The sequence below is a fragment of the Crotalus tigris genome, unplaced genomic scaffold, assembly GCF_016545835.1.
Source record: "Crotalus tigris isolate CLP2741 ecotype Arizona unplaced genomic scaffold, ASM1654583v1 scf7180000023589.2044511, whole genome shotgun sequence".
Lineage (NCBI taxonomy): Eukaryota > Metazoa > Chordata > Lepidosauria > Squamata > Viperidae > Crotalus > Crotalus tigris.
In genome coordinates, this window is record NW_024100062.1 from 1,282,672 (window position 1) to 1,310,282 (window position 27,611).

The 27,611-nt window shown below is 35.8% G+C and overlaps 1 protein-coding gene across 6 annotated transcripts in view; it reads right to left on the reverse strand.

Annotated features, from left to right (window-relative positions):
• Nucleotides 1–27,611, reverse strand: part of CNTLN (centlein) — a 189,423-nt gene that overhangs the window by 117,175 nt on the left and 44,637 nt on the right. For all 6 annotated transcript variants that reach the window (XR_005553700.1, XR_005553699.1, XM_039319412.1 and 3 more), the window contains exons 4-7: nt 13,704–13,838; nt 12,907–13,086; nt 6,448–6,581; nt 2,638–2,800 (exon numbers count right to left, since the gene is read on the reverse strand). Coding sequence is in view for 4 of the 6 variants with exons in the window: in XM_039319412.1 (XP_039175346.1) it covers nt 2,638–2,800; nt 6,448–6,581; nt 12,907–13,086; nt 13,704–13,838 (612 nt within the window). In the remaining 2 variants the exon portion in view is untranslated. The remainder of the gene's footprint in view (nt 1–2,637; nt 2,801–6,447; nt 6,582–12,906; nt 13,087–13,703; nt 13,839–27,611) is intronic.

Sequence of the window (27,611 nt, forward strand, 5' to 3'; positions counted from 1 at the left end):
TAAAATGTTTACCAAAAAAAGTGAATAAATAATTTTTAAGACATGTAAACATATAAATTGTAGAAAGTTAGTAGGTAGTAGCTAGCCTGTTATGAGAAATGAAACTTTGTTGTAAGAGGACAAATGTGTCTGTATAAATCTTTATTTCTTGCCCACTGTTATTTGGAAATGAGAGTGGAATATTTCAGAAAAAAACATACAGATTAAAAACAATGGAAATCAATGACTTCAGAAGTCCCTGTGGTAAACAAATGAAGGAGAGACAAGATCAAGAATGAATGAACATTGAATATAATATCGAACAAAAAGTGGGAAACAAATACACTGAAGTGGCTTAGTCATATACAGAAAATGAATTAGTACAGAATTACAAAACAAATGTATATATTAAAAAAGCATGAATATGGGGGAAGGGGTTGTAAAGATATTTATCCTGCTCTTTATACAATTCAATATGGTAAACACACCAATACTCCTTCCTCCTATTTTCCACACAACTCTCTCTCAGCTGAGGCGAGTTCGGCTGAGAGCATGTGACTGCCCCTAAAGCGGGACTAGAACTCACACTCTTCTGGTTTCTAGGCCAGTGTTTCCCAAACTTGACAATTTTAAGGCATGAGGACTTCAACTCCCAGAATTCCACAGCCAGCAATGCTGGCTGTGGAATTCTGGGAGTTGAAGTCCACATGCCTTAAAATTGTCAAGTTTGGGAAACACTGTTCTAGGCCAATACCTTAACCGCTATACCAAACTGGCTCTCAAATATGTTGAATATTTTTAATATGGAAAACATTGGTCAAAAAAGTCTGTATAATAACTTTGTAATTGTTTTAAGACATTCTTCATTTAAATATGAAATGTACTATAAATGCTAAATATGAGTAATATTTCTTCACCTGGATCAACTGCTAGTTGGGAATTTGGGGAATTTGAAGAGGGAGTATCATGTATGAGACTACTGAACACTCCAAAAAATAGATTAATTATGATATTAATATAATAATATTTTGTGAAGTTTCTAAATTTCCTCTAGCTTATATAGCTACAATAGATATGTTGTTGAAAATTTCACTAATGTTTGGAAATCACATCAATAAACTCCAGAATACTTTATATAAACTATCATTTCAACATTAATATCTAGTTGGAGTTTGTACAACACAATTTCCCCCTATTCAAAGTAAATATTCCACATTAAAAGAAACTCCTTGACATCTATTTTATACTGTATTTACAGTAATTCTACCAGAAAAAGAAATATTTTCTAAAAATATATACCAACTATTTTACTAGTCCCAAGCAGACAAAGTGTTCCTGCAGTGTGTTCATTTTAATGAGACTCAATAGATTTGTCCTCACCTAAGACTCAAGTTGGTAAGTCTTAAATCAATACTAAGGATAATAAGACAAGGAGAGTTTCTCAGTCTCTAGACTACCTTATCACAGTACTCAGAAATTTACAGTTTAGAAGTTTTGTTTTAAAATACAAGACTTCCTTTCACTGAGGTCTTGGCTTCTAGATAGTTATTCATCAGGATGACTGAACATTTCATAAAAGAAAAGTTATTTCAATGGACTACAAACAAATCTACAAATACTTACATGGGAGCTAACCCACCGAATACGGTTTCCCATTTAGACAACATATAATTTCCATTCGTTCAAGTTTGAAATTACACTTCCTGTATTTCTTCTAATTGCAGCACAAGTATATTAAGCAGACCACTCTCAAACAGTGTTATGTAATAGAGCAGAATAGTGTAGTAAATTAAAATTAGTCATTTTAGTTTTCCTATTCTAGCAGAGAGAAGGAAAAATGGTTGAAATCTCATTATTTTAAAGAACACTGTTCAGGATAAAACTAGAATGGTCATAATACCCAAACTGCAAACATTAATTGAAGAAATACCAGGCAGTATATGTCACAGGTAAGACAAAGTAAGCTTGTACAGTACAATGGCACTATACTATGTTTCATATCTGAAAAAAGTAACATTGCCCTAAATAGGCTACTTCTTCAGCTGCAAAAAAACCCAGAACACCTGGAATAGTATTGTTATAATGATTCCACGGACACGAAAGTAAGGGATGTTCCACCAAAGAGTTATACAGGTAGTCCTTGACTTACAACCATTTGTTTAGTGAATGTTTGAAGTTACAACAGCACTGAAAAAAGTGACTTATCACCGTTTTTCACATTTACAACCGTTGCAGCATCCCCATGGTCATGTGATCAAAATTTGGGGGCTAGGCAATTGGTATGCATTTATGACAGCTGCACTGTCCTTGGATCATTTGATCACCATTTGTAACCTTCCCAACTGGGTTTTGATAAGCAAAGTCAATGGGGAAAGCCAGATTCACTTAACAACCACATAATTCACTTAACAACTACAGTGACTTAATAACTGTGGCAAAAAAGATTATAAAATGGCACAAAAGTCACTTAACAACTGCCTTACGCAGCAACAGAAATTTTAGGCCCTATTGTGGTTGAAAGTCAAGGACTATCTGTACACCACTGCTGCTTGCTCATGGTTGAGAGTACATTTACACCGATAGTAAAAACTTAGATACTTGAACAGATCATATAGATGTAGAAGAAATATATTTTTAATAATGAGGGAAGCAGCATACTTTTTGATATGATATTGTTTCAGCTGTGTGAGCATCCTCCTGAGTTCTCAGTACTTTTTGTGTATCTGTGTTGAGAGCCTGAAGCTGCTGGATCAGCTTTGCCTGCTGTGCCGCATGTTCAGTGTTTTGTTTGTAGAGATTCTGCAGCTCCTGCAATTCCTTCCTGTGCAAAGCAAGCAAGAAACAACAAAGCTGAGCAAAAGAAATACCATGATGATCTCAAATCATAGTCTTATTAACTATTTTATGGCACTCTATTATTCTCTCAATTTTCTAAAAATACAATTTTAATCATAATTGCATCAATTAGCTTATAAACATACTAAAATAATATTTTTTCATGGGCCCTATGTGTAAGGACCCACCCCACTTTGCATCTTAAGAAGACAGAACTCTTGGAATATTTCTTCCAACAGGCATCTTTATTAAGAGAAAATGGTTGCAGGCATTCTAGACAGGACTTGGGGCCCAAGTCCTCCCATTCAAGGTTTTAGGTGGTCCCAAGCAGCCCCCCCACCCCACCGTCCTTCCAGCGACAATCCCAGGCATTACATTTCCACCCCCTTTTTCCTCACGGCCGGCGGAAGGGAGACTTCAGAGAGAAGTACATGAAAGGTGATGGGCCCTATTGTTATGATTAGTCCTTTTGGTGATATCCACATTCAGTCCCTTTGAAGTTGTAACGAAGGAAGGGAGAACCATAAAACCCCTTTGCTCATCTCCCTTCCCCTTCGTAGTATGACAGAATCTAGAGAGGGCAGAAATGGGGTTTTCCATAGTCGATAACTAGAGATGAAATATAATTGGATTCTGACACTGTGTTACATTAAAATATATATCATTTAAAATAAATATATTATTATTATAGGTCTTGAACTTCTTATTTAAAGGTTAAAGTTGCCCAACGGTGAGATAGGTAGCATATAAATTTAATAAATTAAATTAAATTAAAATGTGAAGTGGATTTATTTGGGACAATGATGATATCACCTATTCTTGTTTATGTTTTTCAAACAGATCCTGGTGAGTTGTCCTGAGATTTGCCAGAGAAGTGGAAAAAATGTTTAACTCTTATAGCAAAGAACAAGATTTCAGTTCACAGGAATAATGACATATGCAATATAAGCCCTTGCTGCTAGGAAGGAAAGATTTCAGAGATACTTTTATTATATTTTCCTAATTAGTAGAAGTAACTTCTATTTACTAAAATCAAAAATAATTTGTAGAACTCTGCAATGGTTCTTTGGGAAACTGGATTAGACCACAAGCATAAAAAGGAAAAGTTTATTGTACAAAAATGATTTCTTTCGAACAAAATTAAGAATGTCCATGTATTTTTCAATATTCAATATTTTATCCCTCCTCACCAGCAGCCCCTCTGGAGGAGAGTCGCCCCCAAGTGTGGCCCACGCGGAGCAGTGCAGCCAAGGACATGGCAGCCAAGCAGCGTAGACAAGACTTTGCCCTCACGCCCCATCACGCAGTTGATGCTGCAGGGCGTGGGCAGAGGGCATGGCCATGGCGCTTCTGGGTGATCTGTGGCGGGCCCTGGAGGCGGTGAGTGGCCCTGTGGGCAGGCGGGGTAGGGGTGGAGTGGGGGCGGGGCAGAAGGTGGAGCAGGGGCGGGGCAGAAGGTGGAGCAGGGGCGGGGCCAGTTTTTGGGCACTCAGTCTCTAAAAAGTTCGCCATCACTGTTCTATGGTAAGTTGTTTCCTATGTATCTTTGGGTAGTATTTATTATAGATTACACTGGGCTTATTATGCCTATCTATAGTTCCTTTATTGCTTCTCCCTCCCTCTTCCATCTACTTGCTAGCTTAAATTGCCCACATATATGTTAATTATCATGGCTTAGCTAGCCCTGTCTTTAGCTGCTTTCCTCGCTGTCAAATGGGAAGAAAGTGAAGTTCTTTTTCTTCTCAGCCTGATTCTAGCCTTACTAGAATCAGAATCTCCAGATTTGGCTGCCTCAGTTGCTGGTGGGCATTTTCTTGGCCTTACAGTCAGGTATCAATTGCTTCTGGCCTGAACTGCTGCAGGGGCTCTGGTATCTCTTGGATTCCGACTGTGAAGGGAAATGTTTACTAATTTTGGCTTGATGTTGGCGTGATATAAAAGTTCATGTGGCTGCTAGACTCTGCCTTTCTTCTCACAGTTGGCAGCTTTTATCAGTTCTGAAAAAAAAACCTCTTATTTCTTCCATGCCTCTAGTCACCTGAAGCAATCTGGCTGTGCCCCCATAGACTCACCAAACTAACTTTGTCTTGGATGTTTTGCTTTGCTCAATTCTTGCCTATATCACCCCTTTCCTCTCTCTAATGCAATCCACTGTCATGATTCCTCCCAACACACTCACATCCAAGTCCAAGAGCATCTCCTTTTGTAGCTGGCATGCAGCTGCCTCAAAGGGAGGAAAGAATAAAGGATGGAAATGAGTGAAACTCAGTACCCAATAAGATCTAAGACTCCCATCTACAATAGCCCGTTAAGAAGTCTTTTACAAGCACATCTTTGAGTTGGCCTATAACAGTGATGGCGAACCTTTTAGAGACTGAGTGCCCAAACTGCAACCCCAAACCCATTTATGCATCGTCGAGTGCCGGGTGGGCGTGGCCCATTGGATGGCCGTGACTGCAGTGGTAACGGCAGACTGGGTGGGACTAAAAAGTTCAATCAATCAATTCCAACTTTGCAAGATCTTTTTTGCCGCGAGAAGTTGAAATTGACTGATTGAACCTTTTTTTTTTTTTTGCACACAGCTACAGAGGCCTAAAGCGAAAAGGTTTAACAAAACCCAGCTGAAGGCCTAGGACCGGGGGGGACAGCGCGCATACCCACAGAGAGGGCTCTGAGTGCTGCCTCTGGCACCCATGCCATAGGTTCGCCACCACTGGCCTATAGAGTTTAATTGTTAGATTTAAACTTTTCCCCAAATGATTCTTTAATGCTATGCAAGACAGCTTCTGTAATTTTTATAGTTGTTTAAGATTTCTGATATTTCATTTATTTTTATCTATTTATATTTAGTGTTTCCAGGCTGCCCATCTCCCTCAAGGAGTTTGCATTTTGTATACTACCAAATGATTTCTATAATGGGTCATCTGAAAATTAAATCAGTACATTTTATTCTGGTCACGTGACCAGGGGGGAATCCCACAGGACTGGTAGGATTTAAAATTGAAATCAGATGCATTTTGAGTCATGCAAACTGCCTTTCCCATAATGATAAAATTGGGGAGCATTTTTGAAAAAAAAAATATTTTTTTTTTGAGTTCATCAGCCAAACCTGGACTATTTTCAAATCTGTTCTTTCTTTTGCAAGCTTCTTCCCCATACAAAATTGATTTTATTCTGTTTTCTGAGAATTGTCCTGCTGATGGGCAGATATTCAAAGCCCTTTTATAAATTCTTGCCAACATTTAATTGGATCGGAAAAAATAACCGATAGGTACAGGCTAGTGTTTTTATTATTATTATTATTTATTTTGAAGGGAATGGATAACTTTTCTATCCTAGATGTGTGTAGATATGTGGGAAATAGGAGGATGGGGGAGTCACAGGGCCCTGCAGTCGTAAATGCAGGCAATCTGCAAAGCACTTGAATTTTGATCACATGGCTGTGGGGTCTCTACAATGGCCATGACTTCGGATATAGATCATTAAGTCCCTTCGTTCAGCACCACTGCAACTTCAAATGGTCGCTGAGCAAATGATCATTAAGTCAAGGACTATTTGTAAAGCATTTGGATAAAATATTGCCAATCCAAACAATGTAACATTATCTCACTTTATTTCTCATATCAAACATACTTAGCTCTGGCCACATCCAAATCCTTTTGTGTTAATTCAGTTTGCTTAAGCCCCAGCTGAGAAGCCAGGTCATCACATCTATTGTGCAGGACTTCCACTTGTCCCCTTGCTTCTCTTAAAGCTGATTCCAAATTCTGGAAGACAATTGCGATAGAACCAATAGCTGCAGAGTTACAGTACAGGATAACAATACTACATTGAAAGTGTAAGCAAAAGGAAAAAGGATTGTTGATTGATCTAAAGTTTAAAAATAAAAAGTTTAATTAAATCTAAGCTTTTGTTAAAGCTACAGTACAAAACAATAAGTAAAATAATGCAAAGATAGTTATAGAATATATAAGCACCTTAATTACTTGATAAGTCCTTGTGTGAGTGAATTAGTGCAATGGTTTCTGCAACTTTGTATTGCAGGTAGGAAAACTTAAAGAAAATTATGTTTATTGATTGTAAAATATAAATCTGTCTTATAAAATAACTTCAATACAGCTAATACTATCTTAAAATACATTAAGCGCAACATAGCTAATTCAAAACCAATTCAAATTAGTTGATATAAATCAATTAATTGAATTATATTATTCTGCATATGAAGAGCGAAAAAACATAAATGCTTTTAAAATCTAAAAGGTTTTTGCTGCTCAGTTGCACAAATAAGAACTGCAAACATTTAAAGGGGGAGGAATTGCAAATGGTTAAGTGAAATACTGCTCTTATTTTTCTAAAATGAGACAAATGCTTTAGGGTGGGTTATTCCTCCAGCTCCCAAATCCAGGTGACAAACAAAGCAAGGTTGACCAAAAAAAAAAAAAAAGCTTTCTCTCCACCACAAAACTGAGCTTCATTCTCTTTTTTTTCAACAACAGGGGAGACATCCTAGAGGAGAACACAATAGAGCAATCCCATAGGGTAGAACTCTGATAAGTGTAGCTGATTAACAGATAGAACCATCTGCTGATTTTTTTTTGGGGGGGGGGAATGAAAGATAACCAAAACAGAGATAATTCTCAGCTCTTTTCATCTTGGGGTTGAATGTGGGATCTCTATGTAGAGTAGACTATGGCAAAATAACACAAAAATCCTTCTTGCAAAAAACAGCTGCCAATTCCAAAACTCGTCTGAGACATCAGAAGACCGTAATGAAAATCTGAAGAAACAGCCAAGACCTCCTGCTTGATAGTATCAGGATTCAGAAACTTATTGAGAATGGACTGTCCAAACAATAATTGTAACAACAAACGACAGAAACTGCAGGTTGACCTTTGCAAATCCTTTTTGCTTGCAACATTTGTATATTGCAGAGAAAGATACAAAGGTTCCCTTCAAATAGTTTCCCTCACTAACGCAACCAGCCCAAAGACAAGATACTAAGCAGGAAGGGTTGAATTCCTCAATATCTGCAGGAATCGTGCATAGGTAGTCCTCGACTTAACAACAATTTACTTAGTAACCATTCAAAGTTACAATGGCACTGAAAAAAGTGACCTATGACTATTTTTCATATTTGTAGAATCCCCATGGTCATAGATTCAGATGCTTGACAATTGACTCACATTTATGACAGTTGCAGTGTCCCCAAGTCATGTGATCCCCTTTTGTGACCTTCTGACAAACAAAACCAAAGGGGAAACCAAATGCACTTAACAACAGTGTTACTAATTTAACAACTGCAGTGATTCACTTAACAAATGTGACAGTTGTAAAATGGGGCAAAACTCCCTTAGCAAATGTCTCATTCAACAATATAAATTTTGGGCTCAGTTGTGGTCGTAGGTTGAGGACTATCTCAAGTACTACCCAAAGGCTGCAGTTAAGAATGAACAGGTAAACGGGAGTAAGCAAAGGGAAGGAATACAATAGTTTTTTTGATATGTCATTCTCTACAGAATTAAAATCCTCCATGTTTACAAGCAGGGGGAATTAACCCAGGAGCACCAGATTGTCACACCAATGGAACAGGAAAGAAGGAAGCTTTATTTCTCAGGAATAGGTTAGTTGTGACTGAATTTATGGCAAAAGCCTGTCAACCTAGACTTCCCCCAATATACTTAAACAAGATACCAGTAACTTTATCATTGAGATCTTCCAAATTCATCAGGAGGTAAAGCTTGTTCCTTTTTTGGGCCTTCTTACTTCAATACAGTCCAGCACTCACCCATAGCATTTGTGTATGGTACAAACAATCTTCTGTTCCTATCCAGCTTCAATAACAACAATATTCTCCAGGTCATTAATAGATGAGGAGACACCTGTGTGTCATGCAATTTAAGCCTATTGAATTCTGGATCTTGGCATTACCCAAGATCTATTCTATCCCTCTTGGGTGGCCACAAATACTTCAAATCTAAGAAGAGGAACAAGCAAGAATTTAGAAATGAAATACATAATCAGAACGTTTGTTAATCTAGAGCTCTTTATTTGTATAGGAGTAGGTGAATCAGGTTTTGATTCAAAGGAAAGCAAATGTGTAACAAGTGCCATGTAGACAATCAAAAGAAAAATATACCAGAAGGTCTTAAAGTTTGAAAATACAGGATAAATTGGGGGTCTAATGGATCAAAATAAAAACCCTTCTGTAATATATAATTCACTTCCACATCAGACCACAGTTATGTGCCACTTATTTTGTAAAAAAACCATAGCTGAAAAATGAATAAAACAAAACTCTGTCCCAACCTTGGTAATGTCAACATTTTTTTCTAAGTATGATCACTGGCTGAAAAATTTTGATACCTTTATTTTTAAGCTTGAAATTTGCATTCTTGCATGACAAAGTTTTTGTAGGACTAAATAGTGGGATGGATAATATGGAAATGGAAAAAATAAGTCATTTGTCCCTCTTCTTTCTTTACTTGGTCACTAGGATTTCCCAGTGGGAAAAATTAAAATAGTCCTATAGACCAAGGAAAGTGCTCTCATGGACTTGCAGTCTTAGATTCCTGATCTATCAAGCACACGAACTGCAAACAGATGGAAACATTTAGTCAAACTGAAAGTAAACAAAAGCTAACATAATCTAACTGTACAAAACAAGAATGTGATTGATAAGAAAACTCTGGAGAAAACTAATTTTATAGAAATAAAATACGGAAACACAATCTTTTCAACTTGCACTGCCTTTTCACCTAATTTAAAAAGATTTCCAAATTACTGTCACAGATCTGTGGGGGAAAAAACCTGCACAAAACCCTAAATAGACACTTGTACAAATACCAACTTTTTGTAAGAAAAACTTGCCCGTTCAGATTTTTTTGTAAACAGAAAATCAATCAGCATTTTAAACAGAAACAATGTATACATACTGCACTATACAGTATTTATTCAGAAATGTATGCTTTCAAGAAAACTGTTTATCTGATTGTGTGGCTTACATTGTAAATATGCTAGGCTATTTTTGATTAAAACAAGTCTTTTCAGAAACAGGAAACCTTTCTCACATGCCTATGCTGATTCCTTATTCAAAACTAAGATTGCATTTCTCATAGAGTTTACCTACCGGGGAACCATAAGTTAATACTGAGGTGGCAAAACAAGCAAGTACAGGTAGTCTTCGACTTATGGTCACAATTGAGCCCAACATTTTGGTTGTTAAGTGAGACATTTGTTAATTGAATTTTGCCCCATTTTACGACCTTTCTTGCCACAGTTATTAAGTGAATCACTGTAGTTGATAAATTAGTAACACAGATGTTAAATGAATCTGACTTCCCCATTGACTTTCCTTATGAGAAGGTCACAAAAGGTGATCACATGACCTTGGGACACAACATTGGTCATAAATATGAACAAGTTGCCAAACATCTGAATTTTGATCATATGATCATTGGGATGCTGCAAAGATTGTAACTGTGAAAAACGGTCATAAGTCACATTTTTCAGAGCTGAGATGAATAAAGCAGAACTTCGAGGCTTGCAAATGCCTCAAAGAACATGTTTATTAGTTACAAAGCATCGGCACGGTCAAGAGTGAAACCAAGTCTGAATACACATGTAACAATTCCCCAATACAAAGTTAAAAATCCCACCCATAAAACAATGCAAGCAACTATGATCCCCACTACAATCATTTGGCGGGCTTTTTCTACAACACCCAGCCTGCAGGCTTGGGAGTAACCAATGACCTTGGTTCCCACCGGACAAAAGATTTTGATGACTAGCAAAGCACCTGGGCAGCCCCCTCCTCTCTCCGTTCTATGTGGCAACTCAGAATGAGCAGGAAAATGGCTGTAGCCACGCTCAGTCACAGCGTGGACAGCTGTTGTAACTTTGAACGGTCACTGAACGAACTGTTGTAAGTTGAGGATTACCTGTATTCAACCAAAATGAAAACAAGGTGGGAGTCAACAGCTGTCTTTTGCCATTTCTTTTTCTGTGACTCTTTCTTCCCTTTTAATTACCTAGGAATTACCTGCAGTAAGGGGACTTTCCTATCAAATATCTGAACAGCTTTATTTATTTGAAACCAAAAGTCATTCTGGGCATCACACAAGAATCAGAAAGAAACCACAGATATAAAAAAAGCAGACAGCTTACTTGTAAAAGGGTTCTGAAATTAGCTCAAGGTTCCACATGAAGTTGGATTTTTGTAATTTTCCCACTCCTAGGTTTCAGAGACAGACTCAAGGGAAGAGTTCAGAATCTAGAAAATAATATACCTCTTTTTCTCTTTTAAGCACACTGATACTTTGAATTTAGTGTAGCACTCTTGGAAAATATAGCAATATATTTGTGGGAAGAAAGGAGAACTTTCTTAGACTAGGATAAAGTAGAATAGACTTGGTTAGACTAAAAGAGAAAACGTACCAAACTCATGGGAGGAATAGGAAATTAGATAAAAAAACATTAAGTGAAGACAACTTTTTTTTTCTTCTTAGCATTTTACTTCAAGTGCAGGATCCACTTTTTTCCAAGTCAAACTTTCTTTCTCCTTTCTCACATATATACAAATTATGACCCAAATGACACGTATACAGTCACACTACCACACAAAAATCTGAAATGAACTCAATACTCATGAAAGCTCTAAGAACTGTAGCTCTGATACGGATTTTTATCCAAAATTATAATATTGTTACCAATTGCCAATTTCTATAATGTTTGGTTATATCCCAGATCGTTATTCATATACAGAAAAATATAGAACCATTATAATGATGTTATTGACAATCATGTTAATAGTTGAGGCAAAATTTCTGTTAGTGATTATGAGAGAGAGAGAGAGAGAGAGAGAGAGAGAGAGAGAGAGAGACAAAAACATAGACAGAGACTACAGAATAAATATACTGATGCAAAATAATATATACATGGGATCTGATTCTTTTTCTTTATTTTTTGCTCTGGAATTTGTTTAAAAACCACAGGTAGTATCTGGGTGAAGAACTTCTATTCTCTATGTTTTTAACCTGAATTTGTATTTAACTATTACTAAAAATGGCAGATAGCATGGTCCTTCCTCAAGCACACAAAGCATTGAAAATGTGCTTTCAGGAATTGCTGGTAACAGGCTGAATATTTAAAACGTGGTTTCTGAAAGCTTTGCACAGCTTCAGCACCTCATCAGCTCAAGAAAAGACAAGGCCACCTACCATTTAATAGACAGATAGTTTGTATCTAAGCGTTATCTTTAAGTTGGATGTTCTTAACCTGCACATGAAATCTATTTCATGTCTCAAAATGGTGGTAAAACCTGCTGCCAGTTTTCAGCAATGTTTGAAGATGTTCCAACTGCCACAAAATTGCCTGAGGCCTCAGGCAGCATTGGGGTTGCAGATTGTTACAAACATACACACCACCCCACATCAAGATATTTTCTACTTCCCAGTGAAATGGAAGGGGCAGCTTGTGGAACATAAATTATAGCAGAGCAATTAATTGCAAGCCAAGTCAGTCTACTGGAACCTGTGAAGTCTATAACAAAATTCAGGGATAATTATAGTATGCTTTGTTCATAACAGAATATTATTAAATTAAATTAACACTATGCACTGTGTGTATTTACCTTAAGAAAATGCTTCAGTGAAATCTTTCCAAGTATAAAATACACATGCTGGCTACTACTAGAAACAGAACATTTGACAAGATGGACCTTTGGATCTGTTTAAGAAATAGTCTTTCTATATTCTTATGCAGAAGATTGTGCTGCCAATCACACTGAGTGGGGAAATCCTGGAGTGACAGGAAGATTTCCAACCTTTTTTTTTTTTAAGCATCCTTATATTTGAATGAAATAGCCTTTATTATTTAATGATTACATTTTAGGACGGCTATTTGAAGTCAGTTTCTTGCTTTGAAACATCAATTTTTAAAAAGCTTTGGGTTTTAAGTGAAGGAATGTAAATGAATGTCAGTCCCCACTGGTTGTTATGAATATATAACTTGTTATTTAAAGAAAATAACATGTAGTATAAAACCTGTGAGTAGCAGATTCTGAAATCATATCCGGGAGCCGATACATTTTCATACCTTTATTTTTGCATCAATGCCAGACTTTTCTATTCTCCATTGTGATTCCTGCATCTTCAGTTTCTCCAGGTCATTTAGCAGGTCAGCATAGCGTGTACTTAAACCCTCATTTTCCTCCTCCAGATTTTTTATAACCAGTCTGCTTTGCTCATCCTTTCTCTGTGCACACTCCTTGGTGTCCTGTACAACAGGACCGCAAGGGCCGATAAAAAAAGAGAGAAAATATTTTTTAAAAAACTGAGAACTAATCAGCAAATATAAACTGTGCAGATTTTACCCTCAGAGCAGCTTCGTCTATATTTGATGGCCAAGGTCACCTGTGTACTTTTTTACTGGCCTCTTTCATGCAGGTGGAAGGGTCATATTTTTTAGCTGGATGACAGCTTTGATGAGTACACATTTGCAAAGAGCCCATTAATTGATCAAACTGCCTTTGATGCTGTCCCCAGCTATTTTTGAGACCCACACAGACATATCCTCCCAGACCTCGGCTTTATCAATTAATAATGCCAGTCCCATCAGAATCTAATTACACGAAGCCACATCTTCACACTCCTCCTTTCTTTGCTCCATTTCCATCATTAACTATTTATTGGAAAGTTATAAAGTGTGGATTCTTCAGTTTAAGGGATCTTTTCTGTAGTTTGGCATGTGTGAGGAAACTGAAAGGTACAGTCTAAGGCCTAAGGCTATATTTCCTCTGAGCTTGTCACTTTCCCTGCCACAGAGACAGGCCAGCAACTTAAACAGCAACTTCAAAGTTATGGCTACCTTCTACTATGTGCAAGTCAATGTACCTTACATTCCTGCATTACATCTTGAGATTTCTGTTGTAAGACGCAAAGCTCATTTTTTAAGGCAGCATTTTCTTCATCTACAGCAATTTTCCTTTTCACCAGGTTGTTTATCTCCTCTTGTTGTCCACTTGTTCTCTAGGAAAGAGTTAACAATTCTTAAATAAACAGATAAAGGACATAATGTTCCAAAATAAAAGTTCAAGCTATTTATTTAATAAATCCATCAGTCCCATCTGTTAGATCAACCAACTACAGACAACTCTGGGCAGCAAACAATAACAAAAACAATATGAAAAATAACGAGCCAAGGAAAGAACAATGGATCACCTGGAGGGAAAAGCCTCCAACCAAGCTGCCCATGCACCAACCCAAATGGACTCCAACTCACCCTACTACAAGGCCTGGGGGGAATAGCCAGGTCTTTAGAATTTATTTGGTAGGGATTATTTGACTGAATGAGAAGGCTCGCTTGCAGGGTACCCATCAAAAAGAAGGGACCTGGAGCATGCCAAGTATGTTGGAACAGACAAAACGACAAAGGAGTGCCTTCAGATAAACTTGAATCATGAAAAACAGCTGTTTCATCTTTAACACCTGTACCTGCTTGCGGTTTTAGATTCAGCATTGTAAAACAAATATCAATTTTAATATTATTTGATTACCGTATTCTCACTGGGCATATTAAAAGTATAAGATAATTGAAAGCGCTGGCAATATTGGACATGTCAAATTTGCACAAATAAGAAACCCTGTAGTTTTACTTTAGCATTAACTGTATTGTTATGAGATGCTTCAGAGCCAGTTATTATAACTAGTGATATTCAAGTGATATTCCTAAGTGATATTCAGACCCTTTAGCAGTGTGCCCAAATCAGTGGAAGCCAGTGAACAGCTTATAGGAGACTAACTACTTGTGAATCCATAATCTCATTCTAAAATATGATGAAATATGATGGTTATCAACAAATGGAAGAACTGAGTGGTTGAATCAAATACTACAGAAATTTTTAAAGTGCCATATCCTGTGAGTTTGGTCTAGTGATTAAGGTAACTGGTTAGAAACTAAGTTTTAGTTCTGTCTTATTCATGAAAGCCAACTGGGCAACTTTGAGCCAGTCATTCTGAGTCCACAACACCTGACAAGCTTATTAGTCAATTCTTGTTGCAACCAATGGATCAATACTTGGTTGATTCTCCGTCAAAAAGCTGACCCTGCTCCTGCGGGAAAATGCTATAAAGACAATTGGACTAAAATATTGTTAATTCAGTATATTCCTCCATTAACATGTTTTTATTTTGTTATGGGTCAAGACTTAGACAATGACTAAGAAGAGGCTTCAGCAGGCTGCATGGAATGTCAACCTTAGGAGACACAAAAACAAGAATCACTTCAGGTTGATAAAAAACAGGCACTGTCCAAATAGCTGTAGCAGTCAAATGAGGATGTCATAAAGCTTTCCAACCCCCACACCTGGCAGAGCTGTTCTTTGAGGTTCTTGACAAAAAAGGGAGCATATATCTTAATTAGTGACAGCTGACTACAGTTTAATTTGAGAGGCAGCCCTGACCCATGTTCCTTTGCTAGGGAAAAAAACCAACAATAGTGGCGAATATCTGTAGCTTGGATGTAGGATGAGGGTAGAGGTTCATTCTCCAAGCTTGTGGGTTGGTTTCCGAATGTTCCGAAGCCCTGTTTATAAGGGCTTCGTGTAGTCAGTAAGTCTTGTGATGGAGAGCTCACATCACATCAGGGTCTTCTGATGAGTCAGGTATGGGTGTGTCAATTGAAGGCCTTTTGGTGGGTCTTGTGATAGGGAAGTTACTTTAGATGAGGGTCATTGGGAGAGGTGAAGTGCTGGTTCCTAGAGGTCTAGGAACAGCAATAGCCCACAAACCGACAGCCACACTCCACCAGGAATTATCCAAAACCAAAGACAAGAGACAGAAGGATGAAAGAAACAATGTAATTTACAAAATCAACTGTAACAATTGCAACCAATTCTACGTTAGTCAATTAACACTGGCTGGCTGTCAAACGCCACCATCCCAAATCCCTAATCTCCATCCACACTGACACCAAACAGCATCAGTTTGATTGGACTATTCTTCTCCACATTCCTGTTAAAAAGCTAACCATTCAGGCAAGCTCTTTTTTAGGCCAAACAACAATTATCATTGGATATTTAGAGCATTTGGCTCTAAATATGAATATTGGTTTATACAGAGAGCTTCCTTCAGAATAATTTAATGGAATTTGGCTTATTTGGGTGGCTTTAAATTCACTGGTTTGTAATAATAAGAATATGCTACTTTTATTGGAGGAAACACATAAATACAGTAGTAATCTAAGATAAGAAATCTAGATAAACTGAATTGGAATTCGTATACAATTGTATCAATGGCTAGTAGGCATTTTAATCAAAGTTTTAATATTTGTATTATATTTTAAAAGTTCCTATAATCATACAGATTTTTGGCAGAGCAAAAGACACAAAGATGGCAATCAACATTAAAACATCTACAGTAAACATAAGCGGAAAAAGCCAGAGTAAAAAATTAAAACTACAGTAGTTTTTAAACAGTAAAGATACTTTGTTAAGCAATAACAGTATCACTGAAAAGATACTGCAGTCAGCCCATGAGTCTGTCATACTTATTTTAAACCTTTTAAAATGTTGCATTTCTTACAACTGTAAACACTATTATTAATAATATCTAATAAACAGATCCTTTCATTTTAGGAAATAGTCCCAAGTTACTGTAGCATTTTATTGAGACTCCATGTTTGAGAAAATAATGAAATTACTAAACTTTATTTTCAAGGTATGAAAACTGTATAAATAGATTAGATAAAAATTAAAAACAGAGGTATTAATCTTACGTAAAGCTGAAAGCTTGAGTTAACAATGCTTTCAATTTTGCCCATTAACAAAAGCTTTAATATAGATTTGCACAGCAAGCCAAACATTTTCTAGTTTAGAAATAATGAGACAGCTACTATTATTTTAACCCCTTTGGAGCATAATTGGCTGATAAGGTTTTGAAAGATTGCAAGGTCTAGGACAAAAAGATTAGTTTTAGTCTCTTCAGATCAAAACGGGAAGCTAATTAAATAACATTGTTGTGAAAGGGAAGGTCTACTATATTTTTATTCATCCTTAATTTTCCTCTCCTGAGGAAAACAAATAGGTTTTTCTTTCCAGTTATTTGGATATTAATATTAAGGCCACCAAGTACACAAAAGAAATAGAGCATATGGCATAATGATGTATCAATTGGAGTTGGACAACCTAAAATTAAATAATCATATCCTGCTTATTTCATGAAATAAGTTAGTTTAACCATTCTGAACAAGACATAATAACTTTATTCACACTAAAAGCAGTACTTTTGACTAAAGCCCTAGTCAGTGCTTGCATTAGGAAATAATTGTCTTCAACCCAACTACAAAATTCCAATAGCACCCTGGAATTCTGAGCAAAATTGGTGATAAAATGATAAGGTAACAGATAGTACAGGATTCTGTCAGGCATACAAAACACTCTTTTTTAGTCCTAATCTTGCAGCTGTGCAAGCATTCCAAATAACAGGTGCCCAACCATCTTTAGGTTATCTTCCAAAAGCTACTTTATCTTTACCTATCTGGATTAGAATATTTTCATATTATCTTATTTATTTTACATATGCCTTCCATTTTAAATTGTATTTATTATTACTGTATCTACTTTATAAACAGTTCAGTAGGTTCTAAGCCACTCTGCAGAAACTTTCATTTGGAAAAATAAGTGCATTAATGTATATAAATAGGTCCTACAACACGGATTTTACAAGTAGTAATATCTTATATAATGAAAATACTTGTTCTACCTTCCAAAGCACAAATACATCAATTAAGTGTATCTGCGTTTCTCATTTATATACTCATTTGCATGTCTTAAAATGAGGATATGATGGGAAAATAGGAACTTCCTTCAAATGAAGGCAATCTCAAATGAAGGCAATGAAAAAGAATTTTGCACAGGTATAAGCTCCAGCAAGCAGAATTGATGTGTGTGTTAAATGGCATATCATATTCTTTATTTTAGCCTCTGTGCTATTTAAGATTTTTATAAACAATTTGGATGAGGACTTAGAAAATACAGTATAATATAAAAAATTATTTGCAAACAACACAACAGAGAAACAATGAACATATTAGGACAGTATCAAGATTTAGACACAAAAGCACTTGAGAACAGGATCTAGATATCTTGAAACAAAAGTTAAAAAAGCACTGAACAGTGTGATACAGATAAAGAGATAGCTAATGCAATCCTGGGGTGCATCAAAAGCATTATGTCAAGATAAAGAGAAGTCACTGTTTCTCTCTATTCTTCACGGAAAGGCCAGTTAGAATACTGTATTGCAGCAGCCCCAAACCTTTTGGGCACCAGGGACCAGTTCCATGGAGAAAGGTTTTTTTCATGGACCGGAGCGGGCATGGTTTCGTGTGCTGCCTGCATCCCACGGATGGGGCTTCACTTGTTTGCGTGGACCGGTTTCTGGCATGCTGTGGATCGGTGCTAGTCTGGGGAGTGGGAACCCCTGCTGTATTGTATCCAGTTCTGTACACCACATTTTAAGAATGACATTGAGAAACTGAAGTGTGGTCAAACAAGAGCAACAACAACAACAACAACAACAGAAGGCTCTAAAGAAAAGGATATGAAAAACCAAAGCACTGGAAAAAAAGAGGACTGTGGAGAGGTATGACACCAATTGTTAAGTAACTTGCAGTAGATACTGCAGAACTGTCAGAGTGGTTCCACAATATATAAGAGGACAAAATCAATTAAATTTCAAGGAAGTAGATTGTGGTTGGGCGTGAAGGGAAATTTCCAAGTGGTAAGAGATGGAATATGATAGATGATTTTCAAGATCTCTTCCAACTCTTACTTGAAGAAACTGCACAAAGATAGCCTTTAGCAATTATCTATTTCCACCTAAACTGGTGGTCCTTTGAGGATATAATACGAAAATTCCATTAGTTCCCTTCAAACATATATGGAGCAGTTACTGTAATCTCAAACCGTAAAATATAACTACTTAAAAGTTCAAATGGAACATATTAAATGCAACGGTAGTTTGAAAAATATATACCGTCGATACAATTATTAATAACTTATCATAAAATGCTAGCTGACTATTGGAACATATGACAAATCACTTATAATTTTAATATATTCACTTTATAGTTTGCTATAGGACCACAAATGCCTTTTTTAAGAATGAGATTACATCAGCCACAATCCTTAAAATTTATGCTAAAAATTAAAATAAAGTATTACAGGAATAACAAAAGGGACAAGTAAAAGAGCTTCAATTTTAACTATACATACAAGTAAAAGAGCTCCAATTTTAACTATATGTCTGTTCAAAATAGTGGAGATATTTCAACTAAAGTCAAACACCATCAAAAGTTAAGATCACAGAAAGGTACTGTGTGTGTTATAAGAGTATAGATGTTCTCAGATGGAAGGTTCATAGTTCTACCATCAAAAGGTATTGTGCAGCTATACTTGATTTTTATTCCCCCATCCTTAAAAAGATTTTCTTTGCAAAGAAAAATGACAGAAGTGGTGAGAAAAGGTGCATAGGTTACAAATGGAGGAAAATGTCATCTAACCTCTTCATGACATTCTGTGAAAAAAGGCAGAGTGACTGCACAGTAAAAAATCTCTCCTGGAAGCATTTTATAAAAGTCTCTCCATTAACAATTGCCACAAAGTTTATATTGAGCGCGTCTCAGCTTTTCAAGTTGCGTCACTATGGAATCCAACACATAATTAAAGAAGGTTTCCCAACTGCTGAACAAGTGGCACGTACTGTATGGGCTTTCATGCAGTCCCTCAAGAATATGAAATATCTGACAAAAAGTTCTCTTCAGAGAAATATCATCTAAATCATGCTACTCTAGAGAGTTTGCCACTATTTTTTTCTGCATTTTCCAGAATATTTAAATGAAAACAATCTGACTTAGAAGAACCACTTCAAACTACACAACAAGTAAGTTAGTTGACATGTATGAATCCTGAAGCTACTGCACTGTTAATGAGGTCGAATAGGATTATGGTGATAATAATTTTTTGTATTTAAATTCCACCTTTTCAATCAGAGCTCAATGTAATTTATGCAGACATTTTCTACATTTTATCCTTAATCAGCAGGGTATCCAGGGTGGGAGGGAGGATGAACATTATTTTCTTTTTGGTATATTCAATATATAAGTGGGATGACTTCAATTGCCTAGTGAGGGCTCTCATTTTGATGGTCTTGTGCCCACCAGGTATGTTGGGCCAAAAGTAATCCAATGGGTTCTATGACCAAGCAGAGGTTTGAACATGGACTGTCCTTATAATCAACTTTTTAATAAAAATGACAATGAAAATGCAACATTCTAAAAATGAATGCTAGTGTTGAAAAATCAGACTTTTTTAAATATAGAGTTTAAAAAAGTCTGAAAAATAAACATGGGAAGCATCTGGCAGAACATTATAGATTCACATCTGATTTGGGGATTTTTTTTGTTTGTCTTTTGTGAATTATCTTCTGCTGCATAAGCAAACGTGCAGCTGTATACCCCTACAGCAATCATGTTACAAATATGTCCAGAGATCCCAAAAAATTGGGAACCCCTTATTTATTCATATCTAGGCAATTTTCAGAATAAGAAAACAAAAGACTAGTTTTATTTAGTTCCTACAAATGTCAAGATGAAAGTGATAAGCAAGGAATCAATGTTATAGAATATGCAAAATTATTCTATACGTATAATGTACATTTGATCCTGCTTAGTTTATTACTATGTTCTTTTTCTATAGTTTTAATATGAATCTTCCTATTACTAATTGCAGTTATATAACATCTGAATAGATCAAACTAATATAAAATATGAAAATGTCCCAAAATACATATTTTGGTAATATTTATCTTTTGAATTTGATATACTAGCTATTTGCGTTCCTTTCACATTGTCATTTTGAAAGATAAAAAGCTCCGCATATGTACTACATTTTTAAAAACAATCAGCAGAAAAATGTCTGATTTCAGTGAAATAAGATTTTTGAAGCCTCAGTTGAACTACAGGTAGTCCTCATTTAATAACTGCCTCGCTAAGCAATCATTTGCAAATACAACAGCAATAAATGTTAATAAACAAATTATTTTTCAACCAATGTGTGTTCTTATACTCAAATTTACAAACTTGACAACAATGCACACCAAAATGAGAGCAATGCTGGTGATGCTTCATGAGATAACTTTATGGGAACAACTGTGCAGTGTCTCTTTGCAGTGTCTTTGTCTTTCTGTCACATGGTACATCCGGCCACATTTCACCAGAACAATTGTGTTTGCTAAGTAAAACTACCTTTAATTGCATTGTAGTGCTCTTGCTTATGAGGTCAATTCAAAATACCAGACGCTAATCTTATTAGAATATATAAGATGAGTTTATTCCAATAATTATGTACTTTCCCTGCAATTTCTGCAAATTTAGGTCCAATGTGGTACTAAAGACTTTTTGCCCTGTTTCTAGTCCTTATTGAATGAAAGCCAGATCATAAACTTCCTGCATTGAATGAAAATTATTTCAAGGATAATCCAGCAATCCAAAGAAACCAAACTCCGTATCTTTTGATTCTAATATTTAATTTTAATTGGGTCATATAAAATAGAAAAAAGCCATAAAATGCTATTGTATTTCATCTAGCTACTCAATGATGATTATCAAGCAGCTATTTATATGAATTAATCTGGCACTACTCTTATTATCATTATAAATGTCTCATTTTAGCAACTAGTCAATATATACAGCAAGGCAGGTGTTTCGAATCATAACCACCATCGTGTGTCCTATGAATTACAGCAAGACACCACAAAGAAGCAGTTATCAGCTTCTTTTATGTGTTCATTGAGAACAGTCATTCTTATATAAAAAATATAACAATTGTAATCACTGGATATGCACTGACAAATTTGTTTATGTTACTCTGCTTTGTGAACTGCAGCTTTCAAGGGCAAAGACTTTTTTTCAGAAAATGTGGGAAGTAATGCAATTCTTATTGGTTTGGTAGAAATTCATCTCATAACTTTCTCACATATTAGTCAGGAAATTGTGGATTGTCACTTTTCACCATTTATCTTGCTAGGACATTAAACCGTCTGGGTTGACAAACCTTCCCTATCCAAAATATCGCAAATATTTTACTTTTACAAACAGTAAGGGATTCACCAGCTACTCCTAATCTATGACATCTTGCCATTTCCTTAAAGCTGAAACTGTCTTCAGATATTAACATCATCCTTCTCAATATGTTGCACATCTCACTGGACTCTGGTATAGCAATACTAGAAAGTGACAAAGGCTAAAACTATGTATATGTATAATCACCAATTATATGGTTAAGAAACTGTCATTTATGTGTAAGATTTTCCCTGCTTTCATAGACATGCTTTTTAAGTTTCAAACACATTAAAATCAAGGTAAGAGCCACTTTTAATACTTTTTTGAGTAGATCCTCTGCTGCATCCAAGTGGCTATGTTTAGCATTAACAGATTCTTTTTTTAAAAAAAAAGATGAATACTGACAATGAAAAGTGGTCACATAAAAACTTGAATAGATTAAAAGATAACGATTAATTTCTTTATTTCAGTGCTTTAAATTGAAGTGTCTATGTGTATAGACTACTTGGTAATTGTTTATGAATAATCTAAAGCTACTATCATAAAGCTCTTTGGGCCTTTATGTAAATCAAGTAACAAATACTGCTCTAAACATGTATTCCCATCCTGACAATGATCTTCTAGGAATAACTGACTGAGAACAAGAAAATAAAGGGGAGGGGGCCTCAAACTCCCAATAGTGAGACATAAATCAGCTCTCAACCAACCCAGGTTGATAAATCAACATAACTTTCACATAACATTTACATGTTGGACTGAATCCCATTCCATTCAAATAAAGTTAGGTAGGCAATTTCTGTCAATTCCTCCTTTCATTTCTAGCCTGTACAAGAACATTAATATAACATTGTTCCTAATGCCCTACCAATCCATAGTTGTAGAACCAAGTTGTTAAATATATGTTTAGTTCTTTAAAAGCATATCTGAAAACATAATTCCTGATTGCCTGAAATTTTGAAACAACTGCATCAGATTAATATGCTGGTCAGGAAAGTTGCATTGACATGTTTCTCTGCTAGTTGTGCAATGATAAAGAATATAGTGCAATATAGTAGATAATATAATATTTATAATTAAAGTTATAAAATTTATGCAACAGTGGCAAATATCTGTAGCTCGGGTGTAGGATGAAAGTGGAGGTTCATTCTCCGAGCTTGTGGATTGGTTTCCGAACATTTCGTTACCAGGCTAACTTTCAAAAATGTTCAGAAACCAACCCACAAGCTTGGAAAACGAACCTTCACCCTCATATAAAATTTATAATTATAATTAAAGATACAGAAGGACCCTGACAGACTTAAAAACTGTGCCCTATCTAACAAAATGAAATTTAATGGTGAGAAAAGGTTCTACATTTAGGCAAGAAAAACCAAATACACAGGAATAGAATAGGTGGTACCTGAATCGATAGTAGCAACTGCAAGAAGAATCTTGGAGTCCTAGTGGACAATTCCTTAAATATAAGCCAGCAGTGTGCCAAAAAAGCCAATGCAGTCCTAGGCTGCATTAACGAGGGACAGACCCAAGATCATGTGAAGTGTTAATACCATTTTATAATGCCTTGGTAAGATCACACTTGGAATATTGCATCCAGTTTTGGTCACCATGATATAAAAAAGATGTTGAAATTCTGTAAACAGTGCATAGAAGAGCAACAAAGACGATTAAGAGACTGAAGGCAAAAACATATGAAGAAATGGTTGCAGGAATTGGGTATGTCTACTTTAATGAAAAGAAGGATTAGGGGTGACATGATAGCAATCTTCCAATATCTAAGGGGCTGCTACAAAGAAGTGGGGAACAGCCTACTCTCCAAATCACCTGAAGGAAAGACAAGAAGCAATGGATGGAAGCTAATCAAGAAGAGAAACAACCTAGAACTAAGAAGAAATTTCCGACAGAACAATTAACAGTGGAACAGATTGTCTTCAGAAGTTGTGTGTGCTAGGTACAAGACAGGGATGTCCTTTATCCCCATTGTTATTTGTTTTAACAATGGAGATTTTACTTATTAAAATTCGTGAGTCACCTAGAATAAAGGGAATAAAAATAAATAAGATTGATTATAGGTTGAGAGCTTTTGCTGATGATTTGGTTGTGACACTATCTCAACCGACAGACTCGGTTAGGGATTTGGTAAAAATTTTAACTCAATATGGGAAGGTTTCTGGTTTTAAGGTAAATAATAATAAGACTAAAATATTATTGAAAAATATGTCTATGAAGGAAAAGGATGTTTTGACTAAATTAACAGGTTTTGAAATAGTGAGAAAGGTTAAATATTTAGGAGTATATATTACAGCTTCTAATATTAAATTGTATAAAAATAATTATGAGACATTATGGGCAAAAGTGCAAAAGGACTTAAATGACTGGAAAAAATTACAATTATCTTTGTTGGGGAGAATTTCAGCAGTTAAAATGAATATACTTCCAAAGTTCTTGTTTCAAATGATACCTATTTTGAAGAAAGATGCTAATTTGGAGGAATGGCAGAAGGGGATTAATAAGTTCATTTGGGCAGGGAAAAAGCCAAGAGTTAAATTTAAGATTATACAAGATATACGGGAAAGAGGAGGACTTAAGGCGCCTAAAGAGCCGAGGTGGCGCAGCAGTTAGAGTGTAGTACTGCAGGCCACTTTAGCTGACTGTGTTACAGGTCAGCGGTTCAAATCTCACCGGCTCAAGGTTGACTCAGCCTTCCATCCTTCCGAGGTAGGTAAAATGAGGACCCAGATTGTTGGGGGCAATGTAAATATATATATACATTGCTTACTGGTGTACACCGCTTAGAGAGTGCTTGCACTTAAAGCGGTATATAAGTCTCATAAATAAATAAATACATAAATAAATAAAATAATTTAAAATTGTACTATGATGCGGCGGCTTTAACCTTGATTAGTGATTGGCTCAACTTAACAAATAAAAATATCCTTTCTCTTGAGGGATGGGATTTATTATATGGATGGCACGCTTATTTAATTTATGATAAAAAAAGTTGATCAGGTTTTTAAAACCCATATTTTGAGAAGTGCCTTGTTGCATGTCTGGAAGAAGTATTACTATAGGTTAAATTATAAAATTCCAATTTGGGGGATTCCTGGACACAGATAGAGGGAGTATCTAGGGGAGTGAATTTGGATAAGATTTCTTATAAAGAATTACTTGGGCAAGATTGGCAATTAAAGTCTCTGACTGAGCTGAAGCAAGAAAATATTGTATACTCTTGGTTTCATTATAATCAATTGTTAGTGAGGTGGAGTTTAGATCAAAAGGTTGGTATCACTTTAGAGGATGTGAATTTGGTAAAACAGATTAAAGATCAAAGTCGAGCTCATATAAAGAGAATTTAAAATGTTTTAATAGAATTGGATTCTGAAACGGAGCTAGTTAAAGATTGTATGGTTAAATGGGCTCAAATATTCAAGAGCCGATTTTATTAGATACATGGGAGACAATTTGGGTTAGAAATGTAAAATTTACTCAAGCGCAAAATTTAAGAGAAAATTTTTATAAAATGTTTTATAGATGGCATTTGGATCCCCAAAAGTTGTCCTGCATGTATCCGAAATTACAGCCCAAATGTTGGAGATGTGGAAGTTCAGATGCAACCTATTTCCACATTTGGTGGACTTGTAGAGATATAAAAGCTTTTTGGATTAAGATCTGGTGGAATGTTCAAAAGATTTTTAAGAGAAAGATAAGTTTACTCCACAGTTATTTTTGTTGGGTATTATTGCAGATTTTGATGTTAAAGAAATCAACTTGATGTTGAATCTTATAACAGCTGCAAGATTATTAGTGAGGCAATATTGGAAGAAACACTCTCTGCCTACTATGGAAGAATGGATACTTAAGGTGTCTAATTTAGCAGAAATGGCGAAAATCTCCGCCTATTTAAAAGATCATTCACAAGAAAAATATATTATGGTTTGGAGAAGATGGACTGATTACATTCAAAAGAGATACGAAACTGAAAAGTATTATCTTGCTTATGAGTAGATTTTAGATAATTATTAATAGTTTTAATTATATTATTATTTGAGTTCATAATTTGTTAACATTTGTTTTGAAAAGGAGTTAAAGTGTGCTATGGTTTTGATTGATAGTATAGTTGGTTAATGTTAGTTAGATTATGTTTGTTTATTTGTTACCCTGTAATCAGCTCTGGGAAGTGGGGGAGGGGGGAGGGGGGAGGGGTTTATAGTGTATTAAATTTGTAAAACTTTTAATAATAAAAAAAAAGTTTTGTGTGCTCCATCACTGAAGGTTTTTGAGACGAGATTGGACAGCCATTTGTCCAGAATGATATAGGGTCTCCTATATATAGAATGATATAGAAGACCTCCAAGGTCCATTTCAACTCTGTTATTCTGTTAAAGGAAAAGGCTATCGGTGGGATAACAGGTGAGCAAATAGTGATGCTTGACAATGCCATCATACAAATATCACGAATCACTTGTCTCTGGTATCAAGAGGCAAATACATAATGGCATTGGCATGATGAATATCACTGTGCATGAGCTGTAGTTTTGGGATCATTTTAGTTTGTTGTGGATGTCAATAAAAAAGGCAATTTGGTGATAAATTAAAGGCTAGAGTTTAACAAGCTATTTTGAGATACTTTCTCCCAGATTTCTCCCTCCACACCTATGTTACTGTTTCTGAAATAAGCTGTCAGCTGCTTAATCACTGTTGTCTTTTACCTTGCTTTCTGGTGTCTCCCTATTGTCTTACACAACTTGGTTGTAAGATAAGATGGAGGAGGAATGGAGAATATTTCCCTGACCAACCTAAAGTAGAAAAAAGAGGTGGTGGTGATAGTAGTAGTAATACATATGTTGAATAATGAAGCTATGATTGTTTATGATTGCCATTATGTTGGTATCAACTCTGAGCACCCACATATCTTGATTTTCTCCAGGAGGATCTGCCATCTTGATATTTCAACACTGTACCTATACTATTGCAATTTAGCCTATCCACCATGCTAGTGGCTGTCTTCTTTTTCTTTCTCCTTCCACCTTTCCTAGCATTGCAGACTTCTTAAGACAGCTATGTCTTCATATGTGTCAAAAAGAAGTGATAATTTGAATGTGTCATTTGCTCTTCTAGTGAAAACTCTGAATTGATTTGTTCTTTGATCCATTTGTCTACATTTTCAGTTTGATATTCTCAAGAGTCTTCTCCAAAACCAAAGTTGAAAAGAATCAATGCTCTAGCTTACTTCCTCAAAATCCAATTTCTATTTCCATAGAATGTTAAAGGGAAAACCATGGCTGCACAATTCTGATCTCTATTGGTATAAATACAACACAGCATCTGAATATCTTTTCCAAGGACTTCATCTCTATTTTGTAAAAGTTTATCCTAGTGCGATGTATTTCTTGACTGTTGGTTCCTTTACTATTGCTACCTGAACCTAAAAAGCAGAAACTGTTTTCCACTTCGGTATGTTCAATGTCAATTCTAAGGCTATCTATTGTAATAACTTTGCTCTTCTTTGTATTTGATTAACCTCATTTACAGACACATTTTCCCTTAATAAGTGTTACAGGTAGATTAAAGTGTGAGGAAAGGAAAAAAGCTTAATCCAACCTCTAGTCTACTGAATTAAAAAAGACAGAAGAAATTATCACAATATTTATTAACAAGTGAAAAGAAGGCTGAGAGCCCACAGGGGG